This window comes from Pseudorca crassidens, chromosome 3 (assembly GCF_039906515.1).
Source record: "Pseudorca crassidens isolate mPseCra1 chromosome 3, mPseCra1.hap1, whole genome shotgun sequence".
In the NCBI taxonomy this organism is placed as follows: domain Eukaryota; kingdom Metazoa; phylum Chordata; class Mammalia; order Artiodactyla; family Delphinidae; genus Pseudorca; species Pseudorca crassidens.
In genome coordinates this window covers 117,932,941-117,952,411 of record NC_090298.1, presented here as the reverse complement: position 1 = coordinate 117,952,411, position 19,471 = coordinate 117,932,941, and the positions used below count along the sequence as shown (strand labels likewise).

The window sequence follows — 19,471 nt, the reverse complement described above, 5'->3', positions numbered from 1 at the left end:
AAACAATAAAAAGTGATGGACAAGACTTTTTAAAAATCACTTTAGGGAATTCCCTGGTGGTCCAATGGTTAGGATGCTGCACTTCCACTGCCAGGGGCCTGGGTTGGATCCCTGGTTGGGGAACTAAGATCCCGAAAGCCCCATGGTCCAGCCAAAAAATGAAATAAAATAAAATAAAATAAATCACCTTAAAATATTAAAGAGGTGAAAATAGCCTAATTTTTTTTTTTTTTTTTTTTTTGCGGTACGCGGGCCTCTCACTGTTGTGGCCTCTCCCATTGTGGAGCACAGGCTCCACATGCACAGGCTCAGCGGCCATGGCTCACGGGCCCAGCCGCTCCGCGGCATGTGGGATCTTCCCAGACCGGGGCACGAACCCGTGTCCCCTGCATCGGCAGGCGGACTCTCAACTACTGCACCATCAGGGAAGCCCAATAGCCTAATTTTTGATGGAAGCCTGTAATAGAAGGGTAAACAGTATATCAAAACAACAAAACTTATTATTCTTTCAGGGCATGTGAAAACATTTTCCCTTGGGCTTTGATTTGAAGTGATGTGAGATCAAAGAAATACAAATCAAGTCTCAGGGCCAGCCAGAGGTGCAGCATATTATAATGAAGATCCTCCCCATTTTAAGGGACCCCACAGGGCTACATCCACAATATAAACACAGTGTAAACACCAAAAAAATCTAAACCTGCTCCCTCCCCTCAACTCCAGGGAATTATATAGAAGGCTCCCTGGTGTTAAGTAGAGCAGAAGAAAGAGAAGAGAAAACATGCGGGGGAAATTGTAGCTACCGAGTGGGCCTCATGTGTGTTTGTATTTTGAATCTGCATAGGTTGACTTGCAAGAAACCTTAAGCTATAACTTGGTTTGTGATGGTCCCCTATTTATAGTGTTTCTATTCTGGCTAAAACAAATGAAAACCACTTTTGAAAGATGGAACATGCAACCAAGGCTTTGAGGACACCCTACAAATAAATTTTCAGGTGCAGTCAACCATATAATTCACACGAACAAACAGACAACATAAATGAGAAGAATAAGAAACAATACAGCAGAAATAGACCCATACAAACTTCAGATGTGGGAACTATCAGCGTTAAAAACCATTTATACTTACCATATATAAGTAAATAAGTGACATACTTGAAGCTGCACAGAACAGATTGAAAGGGTACACTGAGCTTCAGGGAAGATAATACAGAAGTATCAAACTTAAGACATAACCTGATAAAGATAATGAATTTCAAGGGTAGAAAGCAAGTCATCTACAGATGAAGAAAATAGCCTCAGACTTCTGCTCATCAACATTTAATACCAGAACATAATGGAAATGTCTTCAGGGTTCTGAGGGAAAGATATTATGGCTCAATAATGTTATACCTAGCCGAGATGTTCAAGTACAAAGATAATAATGCAGCAAACAGGAAAGAATTTATAAAACATTGCATTAGCATTCATGAGTGCTTATTTTGAAAAAAACTACTTAAGGATAAAATTCAGTCAATTTATAGATGAACTGAGAAACTGATGAAAGGGTTAATGTAATATTTGGTATCAACAAATCTCTGAAGAAAGTTGACTGAAGAATTTTATACCCAGCTAAATAACACTTCTCAAGCATGTGATAATCAAGAAATACAGCACCTATAAACTCTTCTCTAAAGGATTACACCTGATGAAATCCAGTAAACCAAGAGATGATGCACTATAAATAATTCAGGTTTGGGGAAGCTGGGATAAAATAACTGAGAGTAAGGATGGCATTATCATTTCCAGTTTGAGCATACCAGTTTATATCAATTCCCCCCTGAAACTTCATTTAAACAATAGAGAGCAAAGGTTTAACATAAATGAACCTATGAAGACAAAAAAATAGAAGAGTAAACAGCAGGGGAGAAAAGTCACTAAAATTTTTGGAAGATGCAAAGTATACAGACAATTGGTTATGGACAGATTTTACTTTTTTCTGTTGTCAAATGAGAGTAGAAAGTAGGGGTGCAGGTGGGTAGGATTAATAAGAAAATCAAATCCAACCAAAGTAATGATTCATATTGAGGGTCCAAGGAGAGGCTGAAAACAACAGTGGCTGAAAATCTGTACAAGGACTACATGTATCTGAGAATTCCTTCCCCAGTCACTGAAGCAAGGTGCCCTCCCTTTTCTCTTAGTGGCAGGAAATGGGAGGTACACTATTTGTAGATGTTATATAGACAAGGCTGGACTGAGGGACACTAGCACAACTGAGGGTAGGGCTGAGACCTTATTGAGAAGAGTATTAAAGAAATTCTACATACTGATTAAGACCCCATTTCCAACCAATGAGCTCTCAGAGCGCTGAGTGCCTTCTTTATAATACCTTCCACCACTACTCCCATTCTTACTGAATTCTTCTCTGGAAAACAACATAGGCCCAAGAGAAGAGATTTACAGATATTAACTTTTGGTCCCCAAGCAAAACGTTTTTTCCTATTTAATTATTCTAAGGTGAGATCCACCACTCAACTAGTCCCACCCAAACATGCAGTGCCTAATCAGCTTTTTATTGTCTCATGGAAAAAGAACAAAAACAAAAAACAGACAGCCAAGCAGCATAATACATAAAAAGGAAAGTCTCTAACATGAGAGTGGAGAACAAAGACAGAGAGGATAAAAGTAATACTAAAGAAAAATGAAATGCTAGGATTAGAAGAAAAATTTTAAAAACCTTAAAATTAATTAAAATTAATATCTTCAGAAGTATAAGAAAAGACCAAGCCTCTGTGATACAATAAAAGGCTGCCATTGATTGATAAAGACCTAAGTGTAAGGGCTAAAACTATAAAACCCTTAGAAGAAAACATAGGTGTAAATCTTCATGACTTTGGATTAGGCAATGATGTTTTAGATATGACACCAAAAGCATAATAAGCAACCAAAGGAAAAAATAAATAAATTGGGTTTCATTAAAATAAAAAAATCTTTTGTGCTTCAAAGGATACTATCAATAAATTTAAAAGACAAACCACAGAATAGGAGAAAATATTTGTAAATCATATGTCTAATAAGGGTCTAGTATCCAGAATAAAGAACTACTCCAACTCAACAATAAAAAGACCAAAATCCTATTTTTAAATGTGCAAAGCATTTGAGTGGATATTTCTCCAAAGAAGATATTCAGATGGTCAATAAGCAAATGAAAAGATGCTCAACATCATTTGCCATCTGGGAAATGCAAACCAAACCACAATGAGATACTACTTCACACCATCTAGGATAGCTATAATCAAAAAGAAAATAACAAGTGTTGGTGAGGAGAAACTGGAACCCTCCTACACTGTCAATGGGAATGTTAAATGGTACAGTTACTTTAGAAAACAGTTTGACATTTCTTAAGAAGTTAAACAGAGTAACTGTATTTATGACCTAGCAATTCTAATTCTGGGTATATGCCCAAGAGGATCAAAAACATACATCCACATAAAAACTTGTACATGAATGTCCACAGCAGCATTATTCATAATAGTGAAAAAGTGGAAACAAACCCAAACGTCCATCAGCTGATAAAATATGGTACATCAATACCACATTAATATTATTTGGCCATAAAAAGGAATGAAGTATTGATATGTGCCACGACACGGATGAACCTTGGAAACATGCTAAGTGAATGAAGACAGACCCAAAAGGCTACATGTTGTATGATTCCATTTATATAAAATGTCCAGAACAGACAAATCCATAGAGACATAAAGTTGATAAGTGGTTGCTGAAGGCTAGAGGGAGGAGAGAAGGGAAAGTAACCATTAATGGGAACCAGGTTTCTTTCCAGGGTGATGAAAATGTTCTGGAATTAGACAGCAGTAATGATTGTACAACTGTTTGAATATGCTAAAAACCACTGAACAGCTTTAAAATGTGACTGTTAGGGTATGTAAATCACATCTCAATTTAAAAATTAAAAGCTAAAAAGCTATAGAAAGAACCTTCAGAGAACAAGAGAGCTTTTTGAGAGGAAAACTATACTAGCAAAAGCTTAAAACTCAATCAGAAGTGTTAAAAAGTAGGTTGAGAAAATCTATTAGAATCCAGGGAAATAAAGACAAAAATAGTAAATAGAGAAATGTTAAGAAAAATTAAATATCAACCAAGGAGGTCACTATACAACTAACAAGAGTTACAGAATAAGAAAACAAAGAACACTGAATAGAGGAAATCATTTTTTAAATTACACACACACACACACACACACACACAAATCCCAAATCCTGTCTTAGTCTAAAGAACACATTACACAAGATTGGCAAATCTCATTGGGTATTTATCACAATAAACGACAAAATTCTTACACTATGACACATAATTAAGAAATTCTACAACAATGGAGATAATATATGACCTAATTTCATCTTGAGCGAGGTTTCTCAGCTACAACACTATTGGCATTTGGGGCCATATACTTCTTTGTGGGCAGGGGGCTGTCCAGTGCATTGTAGAATGTTTAGCAGCATCCCTGGCCTCTACCCACCAGATGCCACTAGCACCATCTCCTCCACTTGTGACAATCAAAAACGTTTCCACACATTACCAGATGTTGCTGGGTGGCAAATTTGCGCCCAGTTGAGAACCAGGGATCTAGGAAAAAAATAGGTCTCAGAAAAAATGGGTAATCAGAATGTTGAATATCTCAACATTGGAGATTAGAAGACAATGAAGCAATGCCTTCAAAATACTAGTAGCAAATAATTCCTCACCTATAATTCCACATCCAACAAAATCAACAAATCAACATTTGATTTTATAGCATCCAAAATTTTCAGATGTTCAAGTTCTGAATAAATTTGTCACCAAATATTTTTCAGGAATTTAGGGGGGTAAACCAATAAAGAGGAAGACATAATAAATGCAGAAAATGAAATCAAACACATGAGAGAGAGAAAAGAAATTTCCAGGATGAAGGGTATAGCAAACCCCAAACTGCCAGCTGTGGAGTAGGTCTAGAGAGAAAATAGTGTACAATTGAGCAGGAGTCTGGGTGGCTCCACAATAGCTCCAAGAAAAAATAATGGAACTGAGAGGTTTTCTTTATGGGCTTAATAATACAATGAGGAGCTTTAGACTTTAAAAAGTATGGGGATAACTTTAAAATATGTACATAGAAAAATTTACACCTATGTTTTCTTCTAAGGGTTTTAAAGTAAAGTGGAAAATGAGGCAATTATTAACTTAAGAGTAAAGAAATAGAAACAAAATCTTAGAGCAATATGAGGTTTGGGTCTAAGTGATATTTACATAGTCATAATTATTTAAACACTATTTAAACAAAATAATGATACAGGTATGAGAGAGGATGGGGTAGAAGAAATGTGCAAGTTTGTGTGTGTGCCCTTTGGAAGTAAATGGATAATATCTAAAACTTAAATTTGAGAAAAAGCATTTTGTAAACATATTATTTAGAAATATGGAGGCAAGTATAATGGGGGAAAAAAACAAAAGGTTCAAAAGTTGTTACCTCTGGACAGACTTGAATAAGCTTGAAAAAAGTAGCGTTATTTGATGACTTAAATATTTGAAACATAAAATGTCTACACAATTATGAAGATTATCCTTTTAAAACACATTGTAAGTGTTATAAACATTGTTAAGGTAACTACATATAACAAAAGTATAAAGTAAGGTGAGGAGAGGAGGAAGTGTAAGAATGTTTATTTGCTCGTCTTTCAGCAGGCAGTTGATTATTGCTAATATCTTAATATGCACCATACTCCTGTTTGTTAACCTTATAGGGAATATTTACTTAAGCTTAACCAAGTTCTGTAGTTTCATATTATTTTTATTATATTTCAGTAAAATCTGATGGTTTTAATTATAAAGAAGCAGTTTCTTACAGATTCGTTTTATAAAATTATTTCCATCCAGCTAGTAACTTATAAGCATCATAGAAATATTTTAGAATGATGATGACATTGATAATTATTCATGAGTGGGAGAATCATGGTGTTAATTCACTTTCTCTTTTGGTCTTATTGAATATGTTTGAATCATGTGACTACATATTATTTTAAAAGAATGAAAATCATTATTTGCATACTAAAAACCATTTATTATGAAAAAGAAATCATAACTCTACCAACATTTTTTCTATTTAACTGGGATTAAGTCCTTTTAAATTATGGCAGACGGTCTAAATAATATCAATTTTGTAAAAGAGAATACTCAGAAAACATCCAGATAAAATATTAGTTCATTTGAGGAAAGACAATAGTGTTTTCAAAACAACACTACAGAAATCCAGCGATATTCGAGGTCACAAAATTTTTTGCATAGGTGAAAATTATTTTTAAACCTAAAAGCCATCATTTACAATAGCCTGACATGCTATGATAATCGTAAAACATAATTCTCTTAGTCATAACGAGATATCAACGAACAAGCTCAAATATCAGGAATCTGAAAACATTTGTGACTTCCGAAAATCTGACCACCAAAAAACTGAGACCATTTCACCATTTAATGTCTCATCTCACATGCAAAATGTGAAGGGCTTAAAAAAAAAAAAAAGACAGCAACAATAAAAAACACCTAGAGATTCTGAATGTAAAATACTTCAAACTATAAATATGACAAAACTTACGAATGAGTGAATATGTAAGCTCTATGTGAATGAAAGGGTTGGAAATTAATACATTAGTGAATATGATCATTTATCACGTCTTGTCAAGTGAGATTCTTAATTGAACCCCAAATGGTTTCTAAAGTTCGAGTTTTCCTCGGTGTCCGTACCAACCCCTTCACCCATGATGTTGGGGACAAGAGGTTTCAGACACTTGAACTCCCTGGTCCCGGAGCCTCCCGTCAGACACACCTCGTACTGGTAGCTCTGGGACAGGGTCCCCGTGCCGCTGACGCCCAGTAGGTGGTCCGGAAAGGGGCCCTCGGGCACCGAGCAGCGACTCACCGAGGCCGCCCCGCCCCTCCTGCACAGCCACACCGCGACGAACACCAGCACCGAAAAGAGGAAGAGCGACGACACCGACGCCAAGGCCACCACCAGGTAGACGGTGAGAGGGGCGGCCGGGGCCGCGTCCACCGCTTCCGGGGCCGGCAGGTAGGGCTGCGAGAAGCCGTCCACCAGCAGCACGTGCAGCGTGACGCTGGCCGAGAGCGGCGGCTCGCCGTTGTCCTTGACCAGCACCACCAGCCTGTGCTTGGCCGCGTCGCGCTCGCTCAGCAGCCGGGCCGTGCGCACCTCGCCGTTGTGCGCCCACACGCCGAACAGGCCGGGCTCCGTGGCCTTGAGCAGCTGGTACGACAGCCAGGCGTTCTGGCCAGAGTCGCTGTCCACCGCCACCACCTTGGTCACCAGGTAGCCCGCCTCGGCTGCCCTGGGCACCAGCTCGGTGCAGGGCGCCGAGGCGTTCTGCAGCGGGTACAGCACGAAGGGCGCGTTGTCGTTGTCGTCCGCCACGAGGACGCGCACCAGCGCCTGGCTGCTGAGCGCGGGCGAGCCGCGGTCGGCGGCGCCCACGCGGAACTCGAACGCCCGCAGGGCCTCGTAGTCCAGGGACCTCAGGGCGAACAGGTGGCCGTTGTCCGGGTTGATGGACACCAGGGAGGCCAGGGGCACGTGCGCGTCGAGGGGCGGCAGCAGCGAGTAAGTGACCTGGGCGTTGGCGCCCGCGTCTCTGTCTGTGGCGCGGACGCTTCCGATGTGCAGGGCGGGACTGTTGTTCTCGCGGACGGACAGGGTGTAGGAGGTCTGGGTGAAGGCGGGGGCGTTGTCGTTGACGTCGGACACCAGCACGGTTATGTTGTGCTCGGTTTTCAGCCTGGGGGTTCCCATATCTGTGACGGTGATGGTGATGTTGTACTCGGCTCTGCTCTCTCTGTCCAGCGCTCCTTCTGTTACCAAGGTGTAGAAATTTTCTACAGAAATTTTCAGAAGGAATGGGAGATGGTCTTGGATGTAACACATCATTTTGCCATTGTCCCCGGCGTCTGGATCTGAAATTCCGAAAATAGCGACCACAGTGTCAGGGGTGTTTTCTGGGATATCATTCATGAGTAATGACATGGTCAATTCAGGGGCGTTGTCGTTTACATCCGTCACTTCTATGGCTACAGTGCATTTTCCTGAAAGACCCCCACCGTCTGAGGCCTCAATTTCCATACGGTAAGATCGAATTTCCTCAAAATCCAACATTTTTTTTAATCGAATATCCCCCGTTACTGTGTTGATTTCAAAGGCCTGAATGACTTGATTTGATGATTGGAAAAATGAGTAGGAGAGCTCTCCGTGGGTCCCAGCATCCAAATCTCTGGCAGAGACAGTGATGACAAGGGAGCCTATAGGGCTGTTCTCTGGGACCTGCACCTCGTAGAGCTGCTGAGCAAATTCAGGGGCGTTGTCATTTATGTCCAGGACCATGATGAGAACCTGGGAAGTCCCAGTCTTTGGCGGTGACCCACCATCCAGCGCCGTGAGGGTTAACCTGAGCTCTGGCTGCTCCTCACGGTCCAGCTCTTTGGCCAGCACCAGCTCCGGGTATTTCCTGCCGTCGCTGCGATTTCGAGTGAAAAGGTGGAAATGGAAGTTGGTGCTAATTGTGTAGTTCTGAACTGTGTTACTGCCCACATCTAAATCTTGAGCTATTTTCAAAGGAAATGCGGTTCCTGTATGGCTACTTTCTGAGATTTTCAGTAGGATTTCATTTTCCAGGAACTCAGGGGCATGGTCATTTACGTCTTGGAGCTGTAATTCACCTTGAATAAACTGCACCGGGTTTTTCAGTAACACCTGGAAATGCAGTATACATGGATCCATGTCACCGCACAACTCTTCCCGGTCCAGTTTTTCTTTTAGGAGCAAATTCCCACTCTTGTGCTCGACCTGCAAATGCTGTTTATTCCCTTTGGAAAGAATCCGGGCGCCCCGCGAGGCCAGCTCTCCTAAGCCCAACCCCAGATCTTTTGCTAGGTTGGCCACAAATGAGCCGCTGTGTCTCTCTTCTAGAACGGAATACTTAATGACCGCACCACCCACCTCCCACAATAGTAATAGAATAATAATGGCAGTCACTTGCCTTTTTTGCGTCGCTTTGGGTAGCGGCGTCTCCATGGTTCCTCCGGGTCTAAAAGATGCAGTATTTAATCACAAAATAATTGTTTTGCAGCCAACTCTGCTATCTTGGTTCAGTAATCTTGAGTTAGCTCTTAACGTTGACAGGGGGATAGCTGCCTCTCTGAAATCTTCTTTACCCATCAGTGTGAATGTTTCCTTTGTGAGCTGCCAGAAACGGATCGGTTTTTATGGAGTCTGGGAGCATGCAGCGACAGTTTTTCACTCTCTTAACCTGCAGCGCCACCAAGCGTTCTGCTTCACAACTTCAGGTAGTCTTTATTTCAAAGAGTAACGTAATAATAGCTAAACTGCATTGAACACCTTTTGGGTCATAGAGTGTTATAAACTCCTTTCCCCCTCACCTGTGATGCAGTTTTGTTCAAGTATCTAACAACAGTTGTGAGAGCAAAGTAATACCTATTTATCTATATATTCATCTTCTCTATAAAGGTACAAGTTCAGTAGACAAAACTGGGCTCAAGATAATTTTATTTATTTATTTAATAAGTATTTCTCTGTGCAGGAATTTTTCTAGCTTCTCAGGATAAAGCGGTAAATTAAACACAAAAATTCTTGCTCTCAGGAGCTTACATTCTATTACAAAAATACGAATTTGTTCTATCGTGTTAGAAGAAGTTATAAAATTTTAAATCCAGTTTCTACTCCCAGTCAAATTGCAGTGTGCCTGTAACTTCTGAAAAATGTGATTTCTTTTCAGTCTCTGTATACATAACCTTGGGGAATTTTTTTTCCTTCATAAACTCATTGTGTGCATAGCTCACTAAAGTTGAGAAGAAATGCCCATTTGTTTTATTGGAAATCAGTAAGTTCTGAATTCAGGCAATGTCTTTCTGCAAACATGAAGAAGGCAATAAAGCCAATGAAGTCAAACATATACTTTCTAGGGAAGGGTTTTGACCTGTCAGCATTGGACAGGGCCCATGCCAGTGTACACCCTCTGGAACTGTGCAGATGGGGTTACTGAAAAAATCCACTGCAACAAGTAAAGACATGTGGTTGGAGTAAGAAGCAGTTCCCCCAAAGAAGAATGAAGGAGGAGAGGGGAAATATCTGGTAATACAAAACAGTAAGGGTTCCCTACACTCACTGAATTGATCAGTAATCATCCCTGACAAAAGAGCCATGATAGTTCATTTATTTGGACACAGAACACAGCTAAATATAATTTAGTTAAGCCCAGTTCCATTTTAATTAAGGATAAAAAGAAAATATTCACTCAATTGTCACTGCCAGACTTTGATGGGACCTTGTAAAGAGGGATATTTCATAAAATACTACAAATATAACCAACAAAAATAAAATCAAATATGGGTTAAACTGTGAAAGTAAATGATTTTGTGGTTAATAAAGATAAATGGTGCATACACAGGGCTGGAAGGGAAAATCTGACATAAGCTAGTAACCTGCTGCTCATAACTTACTTAGGGCTTGGAAGGTATCACACATATAGAAGGAGGAGGAGTTTGAAAAGTATAATTTGGATTTTACCAAAAATACCTCTGAACTTGCAAACTGTTAGACAAAGACAAGGAGATAAAATGTACTCTCAAGCACTTTATATTCTGTAATAGAGATTAGGGTGAACAAGGATGTTTTCTGTTTAGAAGGAAAGTTAAAACAGTGATATTTAATAATTTCACTTATTGGCAAGGATACTATATTGTAAAGAGAATATTAGTATTACTAATTCCTTGAAAGTTATTTTTTTAAATTCACTATTGGTATGTTAATAACATTTAGCAAATATTTATTAAGCATTTATAATTGGCTTGGTGTTGTTTTAAAAGGGCCAGCATATTCTTATATGAAGCTCACAAACTAATTTAATGTGTTGATAATTTTAAGTCTATATTCATAGAAAATATGTATTGGCTATTGTGGTATACTGAAATACACATAAATATGAATGGCTATTTTAGCATTTAGTCATCTTTAGCGTTTATCTTTAGTTTTCCACACTTTAGTTACCCTAAACTTATACTGGGAATACAAAACAGTAAGTGTTCCCTACACTTATTGAATTGATTGGTAATCATCCCTGACAAAAGAGCCATGATAGTTCACTTATTTGGACACAGAACACAGCTAAATATAATTTAGTTAAGCCCAGTTCCATTTTAAATAATATCAAATACATTCAATAATATCACATTAAAATTTTAAATATTTGATTAAATAATATTAAATACATTAAAACTTTTTCCCTACATAGCAGTAGTGATGACAATTGTCACCACTACTTAGAAATACAATCTTAAGGACTTTGGAATATAATTTTTGTAAAAAGGATAGATTATTCAATTAAAAATTGTTTAAATAATGCAAATAAAAATTTACTTTTGTTCAAATTTTCAGATATACTTGAGTGAGAGTAATTTTTAAAAACTACTAACGATAATATAGGGAAAATACTGTGCATACCCAGTACCTGATTTTTTAAAATTTCACCCTAAGGAACAGTAATAAAATAATCAGGAAAACGGACCGTCAGTATTATGCATTAGTAACATGTGGGTTTAACTTAAAAGAGATTTCTAACTTATTAAGTAGGGTTTAATAGAATAATCCGATACTTAACTGAACAGGAAACTATTCCGAACGGTGGGGTTTTCCTCCATTTCCCTCCTAGTGCCCTGGGGAGGGAAGTTAGGGTGAATAGGTTTCAGAAACTTGAACTCGCTGGTCCCAGGGCCTCCCGTCAGACACACCTCGTACTGGTAGCTCTGGGACAGGGTCCCCGTGCCGCTGACGTCCACCAGGTGGCCCGGAAAGTGGCCCTCGGGCACCGAGCAGCGACCCACCGGGGCCGCCCCGCCCCTCCTGCACAGCCGCACTGCGACGAACACCAGCACCGAAAAGAGGAAGAGCGACGACACCGACGCCAAGGCCACCACCAGGTAGACGGTGAGCGGGGCGGCCGGGACCGCGTCCGCCGCTTCCGCTTCAGGGGCCGGCAGGTAGGGCTGCGAGAAGCCGTCCACCAGCAGCACGTGCAGCGTGACGCTGGCCGAGAGCGGCGGCTCGCCGTTGTCCTTGACCAGCACCAGCAGCCTGTGCTTGGCCGCGTCGCGCTCGCTCAGCAGCCGGGCCGTGCGCACCTCGCCGTTGTGCGCCCACACGCCGAACAGCCCGGGCTCCGTGGCCTTGAGCAGCTGGTACGACAGCCAGGCGTTCTGGCCCGAGTCGCCGTCCACCGCCACCACCTTGGTCACCAGGTAGCCCGCCTCGGCCGCCCTGGGCACCAGCTCGGTGCAGGGCGCCGAGGCGTTCTGCAGCGGGTACAGCACGAAGGGCGCGTTGTCGTTGTCGTCCGCCACGAGCACGCGCACCAGCGCCTGGCTGCTGAGCGCGGGCGAACCGCGGTCGGCGGCGCTCACGCGGAACTCGAAGGCACGCAGGGCCTCGTAGTCCAGGGACCTCAGGGCGAACAGGTGGCCGTTGTCCGGGTTGATGGACACCAGGGAGGCCAGGGGCACGTGCGCGTCGAGGGGCGGCAGCAGCGAGTAGGTAACCTGGGCGTTGGCGCCCGCGTCTCTGTCTGTGGCGCGGACGCTGCCGATGTGCAGGGCGGGGCTGTTGTTCTCGCGGACGGACAGGGTGTAGGAGGTCTGGGTGAAGGTGGGGGCGTTGTCGTTGACGTCGGACACCAGCACGGTTATGTTGTGCTCGGTTTTCAGCCTGGGGGTTCCCATATCTGTGACGGTGATGGTGATGTTGTACTCGGCTCTGCTCTCTCTGTCCAGCGCTCCTTCTGTTACCAAGGTGTAGAAATTTTCAACGGATGTTCTTAGAAGAAAGGGGAGATTGTCATCTATAGAACAAGTAACCTGTTGGTTATGTCCAGAATCTGCATCCGATACGCTGAAAACTGCCACTATGATCTCAGGCAGGTTTTCAGGGATGGGGTTGGTAAGTGACGACATAGTCAGTTCGGGAGCATTGTCATTCACGTCCAGGACCTTGATGACTAAACTGCATTTTCCTGATAGTCCCCCACCATCTGTGGCCTCAACATCCACCTGATATGATTGAAATTCCTCAAAATCCAATGTCTTTCTCAGTCGAATTTCTCCCGTATTTGCGTTTATTTCGAAGGGTTGGTTAACATCATCGACTTGAAATAGGGCATAAGATACCTGCCCAAAGGATCCTGCGTCTAAATCTCTCGCTGAGACGGTGAGAACCAGAGAGCCCACGGAGCTATTTTCAGGGACTTGGACCTCATAGAATTCCTGAGCAAACTCGGGGGCGTTGTCATTGCTGTCCAAGACCACGATCTGAATTTTTGTGGTCCCAGACCGGGGCGGAGACCCGCCATCCAGCGCTGTGAGGATTAGCCTGAGCTCGGGCTGCTCCTCACGGTCCAACGCCTTGTCCAGTACCAGCTCTGGGGACTTCCTGCCGTCCTTGCGGTTCCGAGTGAGAACGTGGAAGTGAGGATTGGAGCTGATTTTGTAGCTCTGAAGGCTGTTGCTACCAGCGTCTAAATCCTGTGCCATTTTCAAAGGAAATACCTTTCCTGGCATAGTAATTTCTGATATTTTTAGTAGCATTTCTCTAGCGGGGAACTCTGGGGCGTGGTCATTTATATCTCTAATTAGCAAGGCAGCCTGAAAAAACTGCAAGGGATTTTCCAGTAACACTTGGAAGGGTAGCACACAGGGCTCAGTAGAGCCGCAAAGCTCCTCCCGGTCCAGTTTTTCATTTAGCAGCAAATCATAGGTCTCTGGATCAAATTGCAAATACTGCCTATTCCCTTTAAAAACAACTCGGGCGGCCCGGGTAGCGAGCTCTCCCATTGTGAGTCCCAGGTCCTTTGTCAGGTTGGCCACAAATGTGCCACTTTCTGTCTCCTCCAGTATAGAGTACTGAATCGATTCTGAACCTGCCTCCCACAAAAGAATCAATATAATAAAGATCACCACTTGCCTTTTCTTATGATGTACTTTTGTTTGCACCATCTCCATTGTTATGTCTGGTTCCAGAGGAAAAATCCTTTTCCAATCCCAATCACCACGTCCGCCGTTGACCCTCCAAAATGTCTGCTATAAAATTTCAAATTCGTTCTTACAATTTTCTGGTGGCGTCCACTCCCCGAACACTTCTATCTTAGCTTTAGCTGTGTGTTCTGTATTTTTTTCTTGGGTTTCTCCGTGAAATGGAGTCCACTGAATGCAGAGCTTTTATCCACTCTCTTAGCCTGCACTGCCACCATGCGTTCAAATTAATAACTTCGTGGGGTGCTGCAGGTCAACACCACATCCAAAATCTGAGCATTAAAAGGTTTTTTTAAAAGTCAGTGTTTCTCAAACTGTAGTGTGTGAAACACATGCATAAAGACTTACCTGGGAGTCTCGGGGTGTTTTTTCAAAGTCAATTCCTGAGCTCCCCTCTAGAACTTGAATCAAATTCTCTGGCAGTACTAACAGAAATTTGCACTTCAGTCTTACTTCTTAAGTGATTCTGATGCGAACTAACACATTTAAGAATCATTCCCACAGGTAATGTAAACTTCCTATAACCAACTTTTATTCATTGGCAGTGCAGTTTATCTCTGAGGAGCAGTGTAATTTCTGAATCCAAGTATACTATTTAATTGTCCCATCAACAAACTATACAAAATGTAAAAGTTGGTTAGCAAGACCAATCTTAAAATACACAATCATTCTCTAAATTATATGGCTAATAATATGATATGAACAACATACTTACTTTGTTTTGTGGGCACACCTGCACAGTACAGGGAACAATTAGGCTATTAGGAAAATTGAGGCCAAGAAATACTTATGATAGAAGTATCTAATCAAATTAAAGTATTTAAAAGAGGGACTAGGAGCAATCAGGTATCTGTCATAAGTAAGCATTTTAGGATTCCCTTCATTTTTGTATGGGTAGAAATGGTCATGATTTTATTAGTGGTCTTCATTTTATTGTAACTTTTGGGTTAAATTTCCCTGCTATATTAAGTAATTAATCAAGGTCCAAATATATTGCCCTGTTGTAAGAGCATATGCAATGCAGAAAACAAACATTCAAGAATCACCTCTACCAGTCTCTCACAACAAGGATGACACTAGGTCCTATAAATATAGACCAAATAAGGTAGTGTGAAAGGTGAATTATATTTGAGTGGATACCTTGGAATTCAATGATGGTTCATCATGGCTATATTCATTCACAGCTCACCAATTTCTGCTCAGATAAATTGGAAAATGTATCTCTAAACTTCCTGAGAATACATTAAATGGGTCAGTGCATATCTGAGTACACAAAATACACCAAACATAATTCATTTAAGAATGATTTCATATTTATTGAGAGGTGAAATCAATCGAGTTCAAGCAAAATTCACTTCAGGCAAGGAGTGAATATGGAGGATTAAAAATGATATTTTTCAAAATACTTCAACTCTAGCTAAAATAAATAAAGGTAAATAAATCTAAACTCTGAACAGATGAAGTCATTTTGTAGTTGAAAAGCACCTCTATCTACCCAGAAGGATAAAATTAAGATCATTTTGTTTCACTTGATAAATGTTACTGAGAACAGACTTCCTTGAGGATCTGAATAACAAAATACACTGATGAAGTAAAACCAACAATCATAAACATCTTAGATGGGTTTAGTTTCTTCTCTGAAACAAAATTATTTCTAGCTCAATCCTAAATGCTTCCTCCTTTCAGTGGGCAGTCTGAGTTCTGATTCCAACTTAATGGCATCGCTGGCATCCACAGTGTCCTTTATTCACTCTCTTTGCCTGCAGGCATCCTCAAATACAGCTTATTAAAATATTTTTTCATTTTAAAGCAAATCTTAATTATTAGTACAGTATGTGTAAAAAATCAAGTTAGATCATTGAAGTGTCTGTGAGAGCATTACCTGTTATGATAGAGAGAAAGAAGATAGTATCTTTTTGTTATCTTCTTTGGTTTCCTCTTTTTTTTTTAATTTATTTATTTTTGGCTGCGTTGGATCTTCGTTGCTGCACGCGGGCTTTCTCTAGTTGTGGCAAGCGGGGGCTACTCTTCATTGCCGTGCGTGAGCTTCTCATTGCGGTGGCTTCTCTTGTTGCAGAGCACGGGCTCTAGGCGCGGGGGCTTCAGTAGTTGTGGCTCGTGGGCTCTAGAGCGCAGGTTCAATAATTGTGGTGCACAGGCTTAGTTGCTCTGAGGCATGTGGGATCTTCCTGGACCAGGGCTCGAACCCATGTGCCCTGCATTGGCAGGTGGATTCTTAACCACTGCGCCACCAGGGAAGCCCCTCTTTTTTAAAAAAAAACTTTTTTTTTTTTGGCTACATTGGGTCTTTGTTGCTGTGCACGGGCTTTCTCTAGTTGTCGCGAGCAGGAGCTACTCTTCATTGCGGTGCACCAGCTTCTCATTGCAGTGGCTTCTCTTGTTGCAGAGCACGGGCTCTCAGGCCTGCGGGCTTCAGTAGTTGTGGCACGAGGGCTCAGTAGTTGTGGCTCACGGGCTCTAGAGTGAAAGCTCAGTATCTGTGGCGCACAGGCTTAGTTGCTCTGTGGCATGTGGGATCTTCCCAGGCCAGGGCTCGAATCCATGTCCCCTGCATTGGCAGGCGGATTCTTAACCACTGCACCACCAGGGAAGCCCCAAGAAGATAGTATCTTAATGTAACCCCAAAAGATATCAGTTGGGTATGTGAAGAAACTGCCTTTTTGGAAAGTGGATTACATTAGATTCCAACAGGAAAATGCTTCTCAGTTGCTTTGATTTGATCGGCTAGAGTTGAATTGACTTTGCTTTTACAAACGTCTCACAAGGAATAATTCATTTCAAGTCTTTATTATGGAAAAAGTTCAACATATACAAAGTAAACAGCATAAACTTGCATGTACACATCACCCAGCTTCACAACATTCTGTCTTGTTTCATCTGTACTTTTTCCTCCACTTTATGCCTCCCACTCAGTGTTTTTTTTTTTGTATATTTTCTTTTTTTCTTTTTTTAACATCTTTATTGGAGTATAATTGCTTTACAATGGTGTGTTAGTTTCTGCTTTATAACAAAGTGGATCACCTATACATATACATATATCCCCATATCTCTTCCCTCTTGCATCTCCCTCCCTCCCACCCTCCCTATCCCACCCCTTTAGGTGGTCACAAAGCACCGAGCTGATCTCCCTGTGCTATGCGGCTGCTTCCCACTAGCTATCTATTTTACGTTTGGTAGTGTATATATGTCCATGCCACTCTCTCACTTTGTCCCAGCTTACCCTTCCCCCTCCCCGTATCCTCAAGTCCATTCTCTAGTAGGTCTGTGTCTTTATTCCCATCTTGCCTCTAGGTTATTCATGACCATTTTTTTTTGTTTTTTAGATTCCATATATATGTGTTAGCATACGGTATTTGTTTTTCTCTTTCTGACTTACTTCACTCTGTATGACAGACTCTAGGTCCATTCACCTCACTACAAATCTCAATTTCGTTTCTTTTTATGGCTGAGTAATATTCCATTGTATATATGTGCCATATCTTCTTTATCCATTCATCTGTTGATGGACACTTAGGTTGCTTCCATGTCCTGGCTATTGTAAATAGAGCTGCAATGAACATTGTGGTACATGACTCTTTTTGAATTATGGTTTTCTCAGGGTCTATGCCCAGTAGTGGGATTGCTGGGTCGTAGGGTAGTTATATTTTTAGTTTTTTAAGGAACCTCCATACTGTTCTCCATACTGGCTGTACCAATTCACATTCCCACCAGCAGTGCAAGAATGTTCCCTTTTCTCCACCCCCTCTCCAGCATTTATTGTTTGTAGATTTTTTGATGATGGCCATTCTGACCGGTGTGAGATGATATCTCATTGTAGTTTTGATTTGCATTTCTCTAATGATTAATGATGTTGAGCATTCTTTCATGTTTGTTGGCAATCTGCATATCTTCTTTGGAGAAATGTCTGTTTAGGTCTTCTGCCCAATTTCGGATTAGGCTTTTTGTTTTTTTCATATTGAGCTGCATGAGCTGCTTATAAATTTTGGAGATTAATCCTTTGTCAGTTGCTTCATTTGCAAATATTTTCTCCCATTCTGAGGGTTGTCTTTTCATCTTGTTTATGGTTTTCTTTGCTGTGCAAAAGCTTTTAACTTTCATTAGGTCCCATTTGTTTATTTTTGTTTTTATTTCCATTTCTCTAGGAGGTGGGTCAAAAAGTATGTTATAGAGTGTTCTGCCTATGTTTTCCTCTAAGAGTTTTTTTTGTTTGTTTTTTTTTTTTGTGGTACGCGGGCCTCTCACTGTTGTGGCCTCTCCCGTTGCCGGACGCGCAGGCTCAGCGGCCATGGCTCACGGGCCTAGTCTTTCCGCGGCATGTGGGATCTTCCCGGACCGAGGCACGAACCCGTGTCTCCTGCATCGGCAGGCGGACTCTCAACCACTGCGCCACCAGGGAAGCCCCCTCTAAGAGTTTTATAGTGTCTGGCCTTACATTTAGGTCTTCAGTCTATTTTGAGTTTATTTTTGTGTATGGTGTTAGGGAGTGTTCTAATTTCATTCTTTTACATGTAGCTGTCCAGTTTCCCCAGCACCACTTATTGAAGAGGCTGTCTTTTCTCCACTGTATATTCTTGCCTCCTTTATCAAAGATAAGGTGACCATATGTGCATGGGTTTATCTCTGGGTTTTCTATCCTGTTCCATTGATCTATATTTCTGTTTTTGTGCCAGTACTGTATAGTTCTTTTCTTAAGATAATGTTTACACAAATTGAAATGCACCAATCTTAACTGTATCATTTTTAACAAATGGATCCATCAGTGTTAAAGATAATGAACGTTTCCATGATTCACTGGGAACTGTCTTAATTATATTTTCCAGGTTAATTTTAATAATTATGTGGCAAAATATTGGTCTCCTCTGGACACAACACAGAAAGGTAAACAATGTAAAAAATCACCGTGTCCCATGCTCTTTCTTGCTTATGTATGCTAATTTGAAGTGACCATTTCAAGATTAATTTAGTTGTATTATTACCAGTGAGTTGAAATAGTACTTTAACTGATGAAACATTGTAAAGTGTGTTAAACTTAATTTTATTTAGTTAACTTATAACTGTTGCATAGCTGATCAAGCTGATTTCCATTTATATGCCACATGTGTTTGTTTTCCTTTCATCCCATTATAACATTTAAAAAATCTTCAAGTTATTAAAAATGAAAGATAAAGACTAAACTTCAAGGATGGATTGAACCTCTTGGAAATCTTTCTAAATTTAGTTATGTGCAAGGAAAAACACAATTATTCAGGGAAAAGACAGAAATGATATATAAGCCAATAACTTATGAAAACCTTTCAACTGATGTGATATATGCAGCAGAAAAGTT

At 41.0% G+C, this 19,471-nt stretch overlaps 2 protein-coding genes across 2 annotated transcripts; both read right to left on the bottom strand.

Annotated features, from left to right (window-relative positions):
* Positions 1-4,219: 4,219 nt before the first annotated feature.
* On the bottom strand, positions 4,220-9,434 carry LOC137221788 (protocadherin beta-17-like). Its single transcript, XM_067732009.1, has one exon. It carries the CDS (start codon positions 9,101-9,103, stop codon positions 6,716-6,718), a length of 2,388 nt encoding a protein of 795 aa, XP_067588110.1. The 5' UTR covers positions 9,104-9,434; the 3' UTR covers positions 4,220-6,715.
* Positions 9,435-9,578: 144 nt separating this feature from the next.
* Positions 9,579-14,303, bottom strand: PCDHB6 (protocadherin beta 6). Its single transcript, XM_067732008.1, has 2 exons — positions 11,836-14,303; positions 9,579-11,760 (listed from the first exon to the last, which is right to left on the bottom strand). The coding sequence occupies exons 1-2, from the start codon at positions 14,092-14,094 to the stop codon at positions 11,701-11,703; spliced, it is 2,319 nt and encodes a 772-aa protein (XP_067588109.1). The 5' UTR covers positions 14,095-14,303; the 3' UTR covers positions 9,579-11,700.
* Between the last annotated feature and the right edge of the window lie 5,168 nt (positions 14,304-19,471).

Bases quoted from the DNA above. Each gene is read 5' to 3' on its own strand.
- LOC137221788 (XM_067732009.1), bottom strand. From the start codon at position 9,103: ATGGAGACGCCGCTACCCAAAGCGACGCAAAAAAGGCAAGTGACTGCC.
- PCDHB6 (XM_067732008.1), bottom strand. From the start codon at position 14,094: ATGGAGATGGTGCAAACAAAAGTACATCATAAGAAAAGGCAAGTGGTG. The intron at 11,761-11,835 runs GTGTGTCTGACG...TTCCCTCCCCAG, and splicing joins CCCAGAGCTACCAGTACGAG to GGCACTAGGAGGGAAATGGA.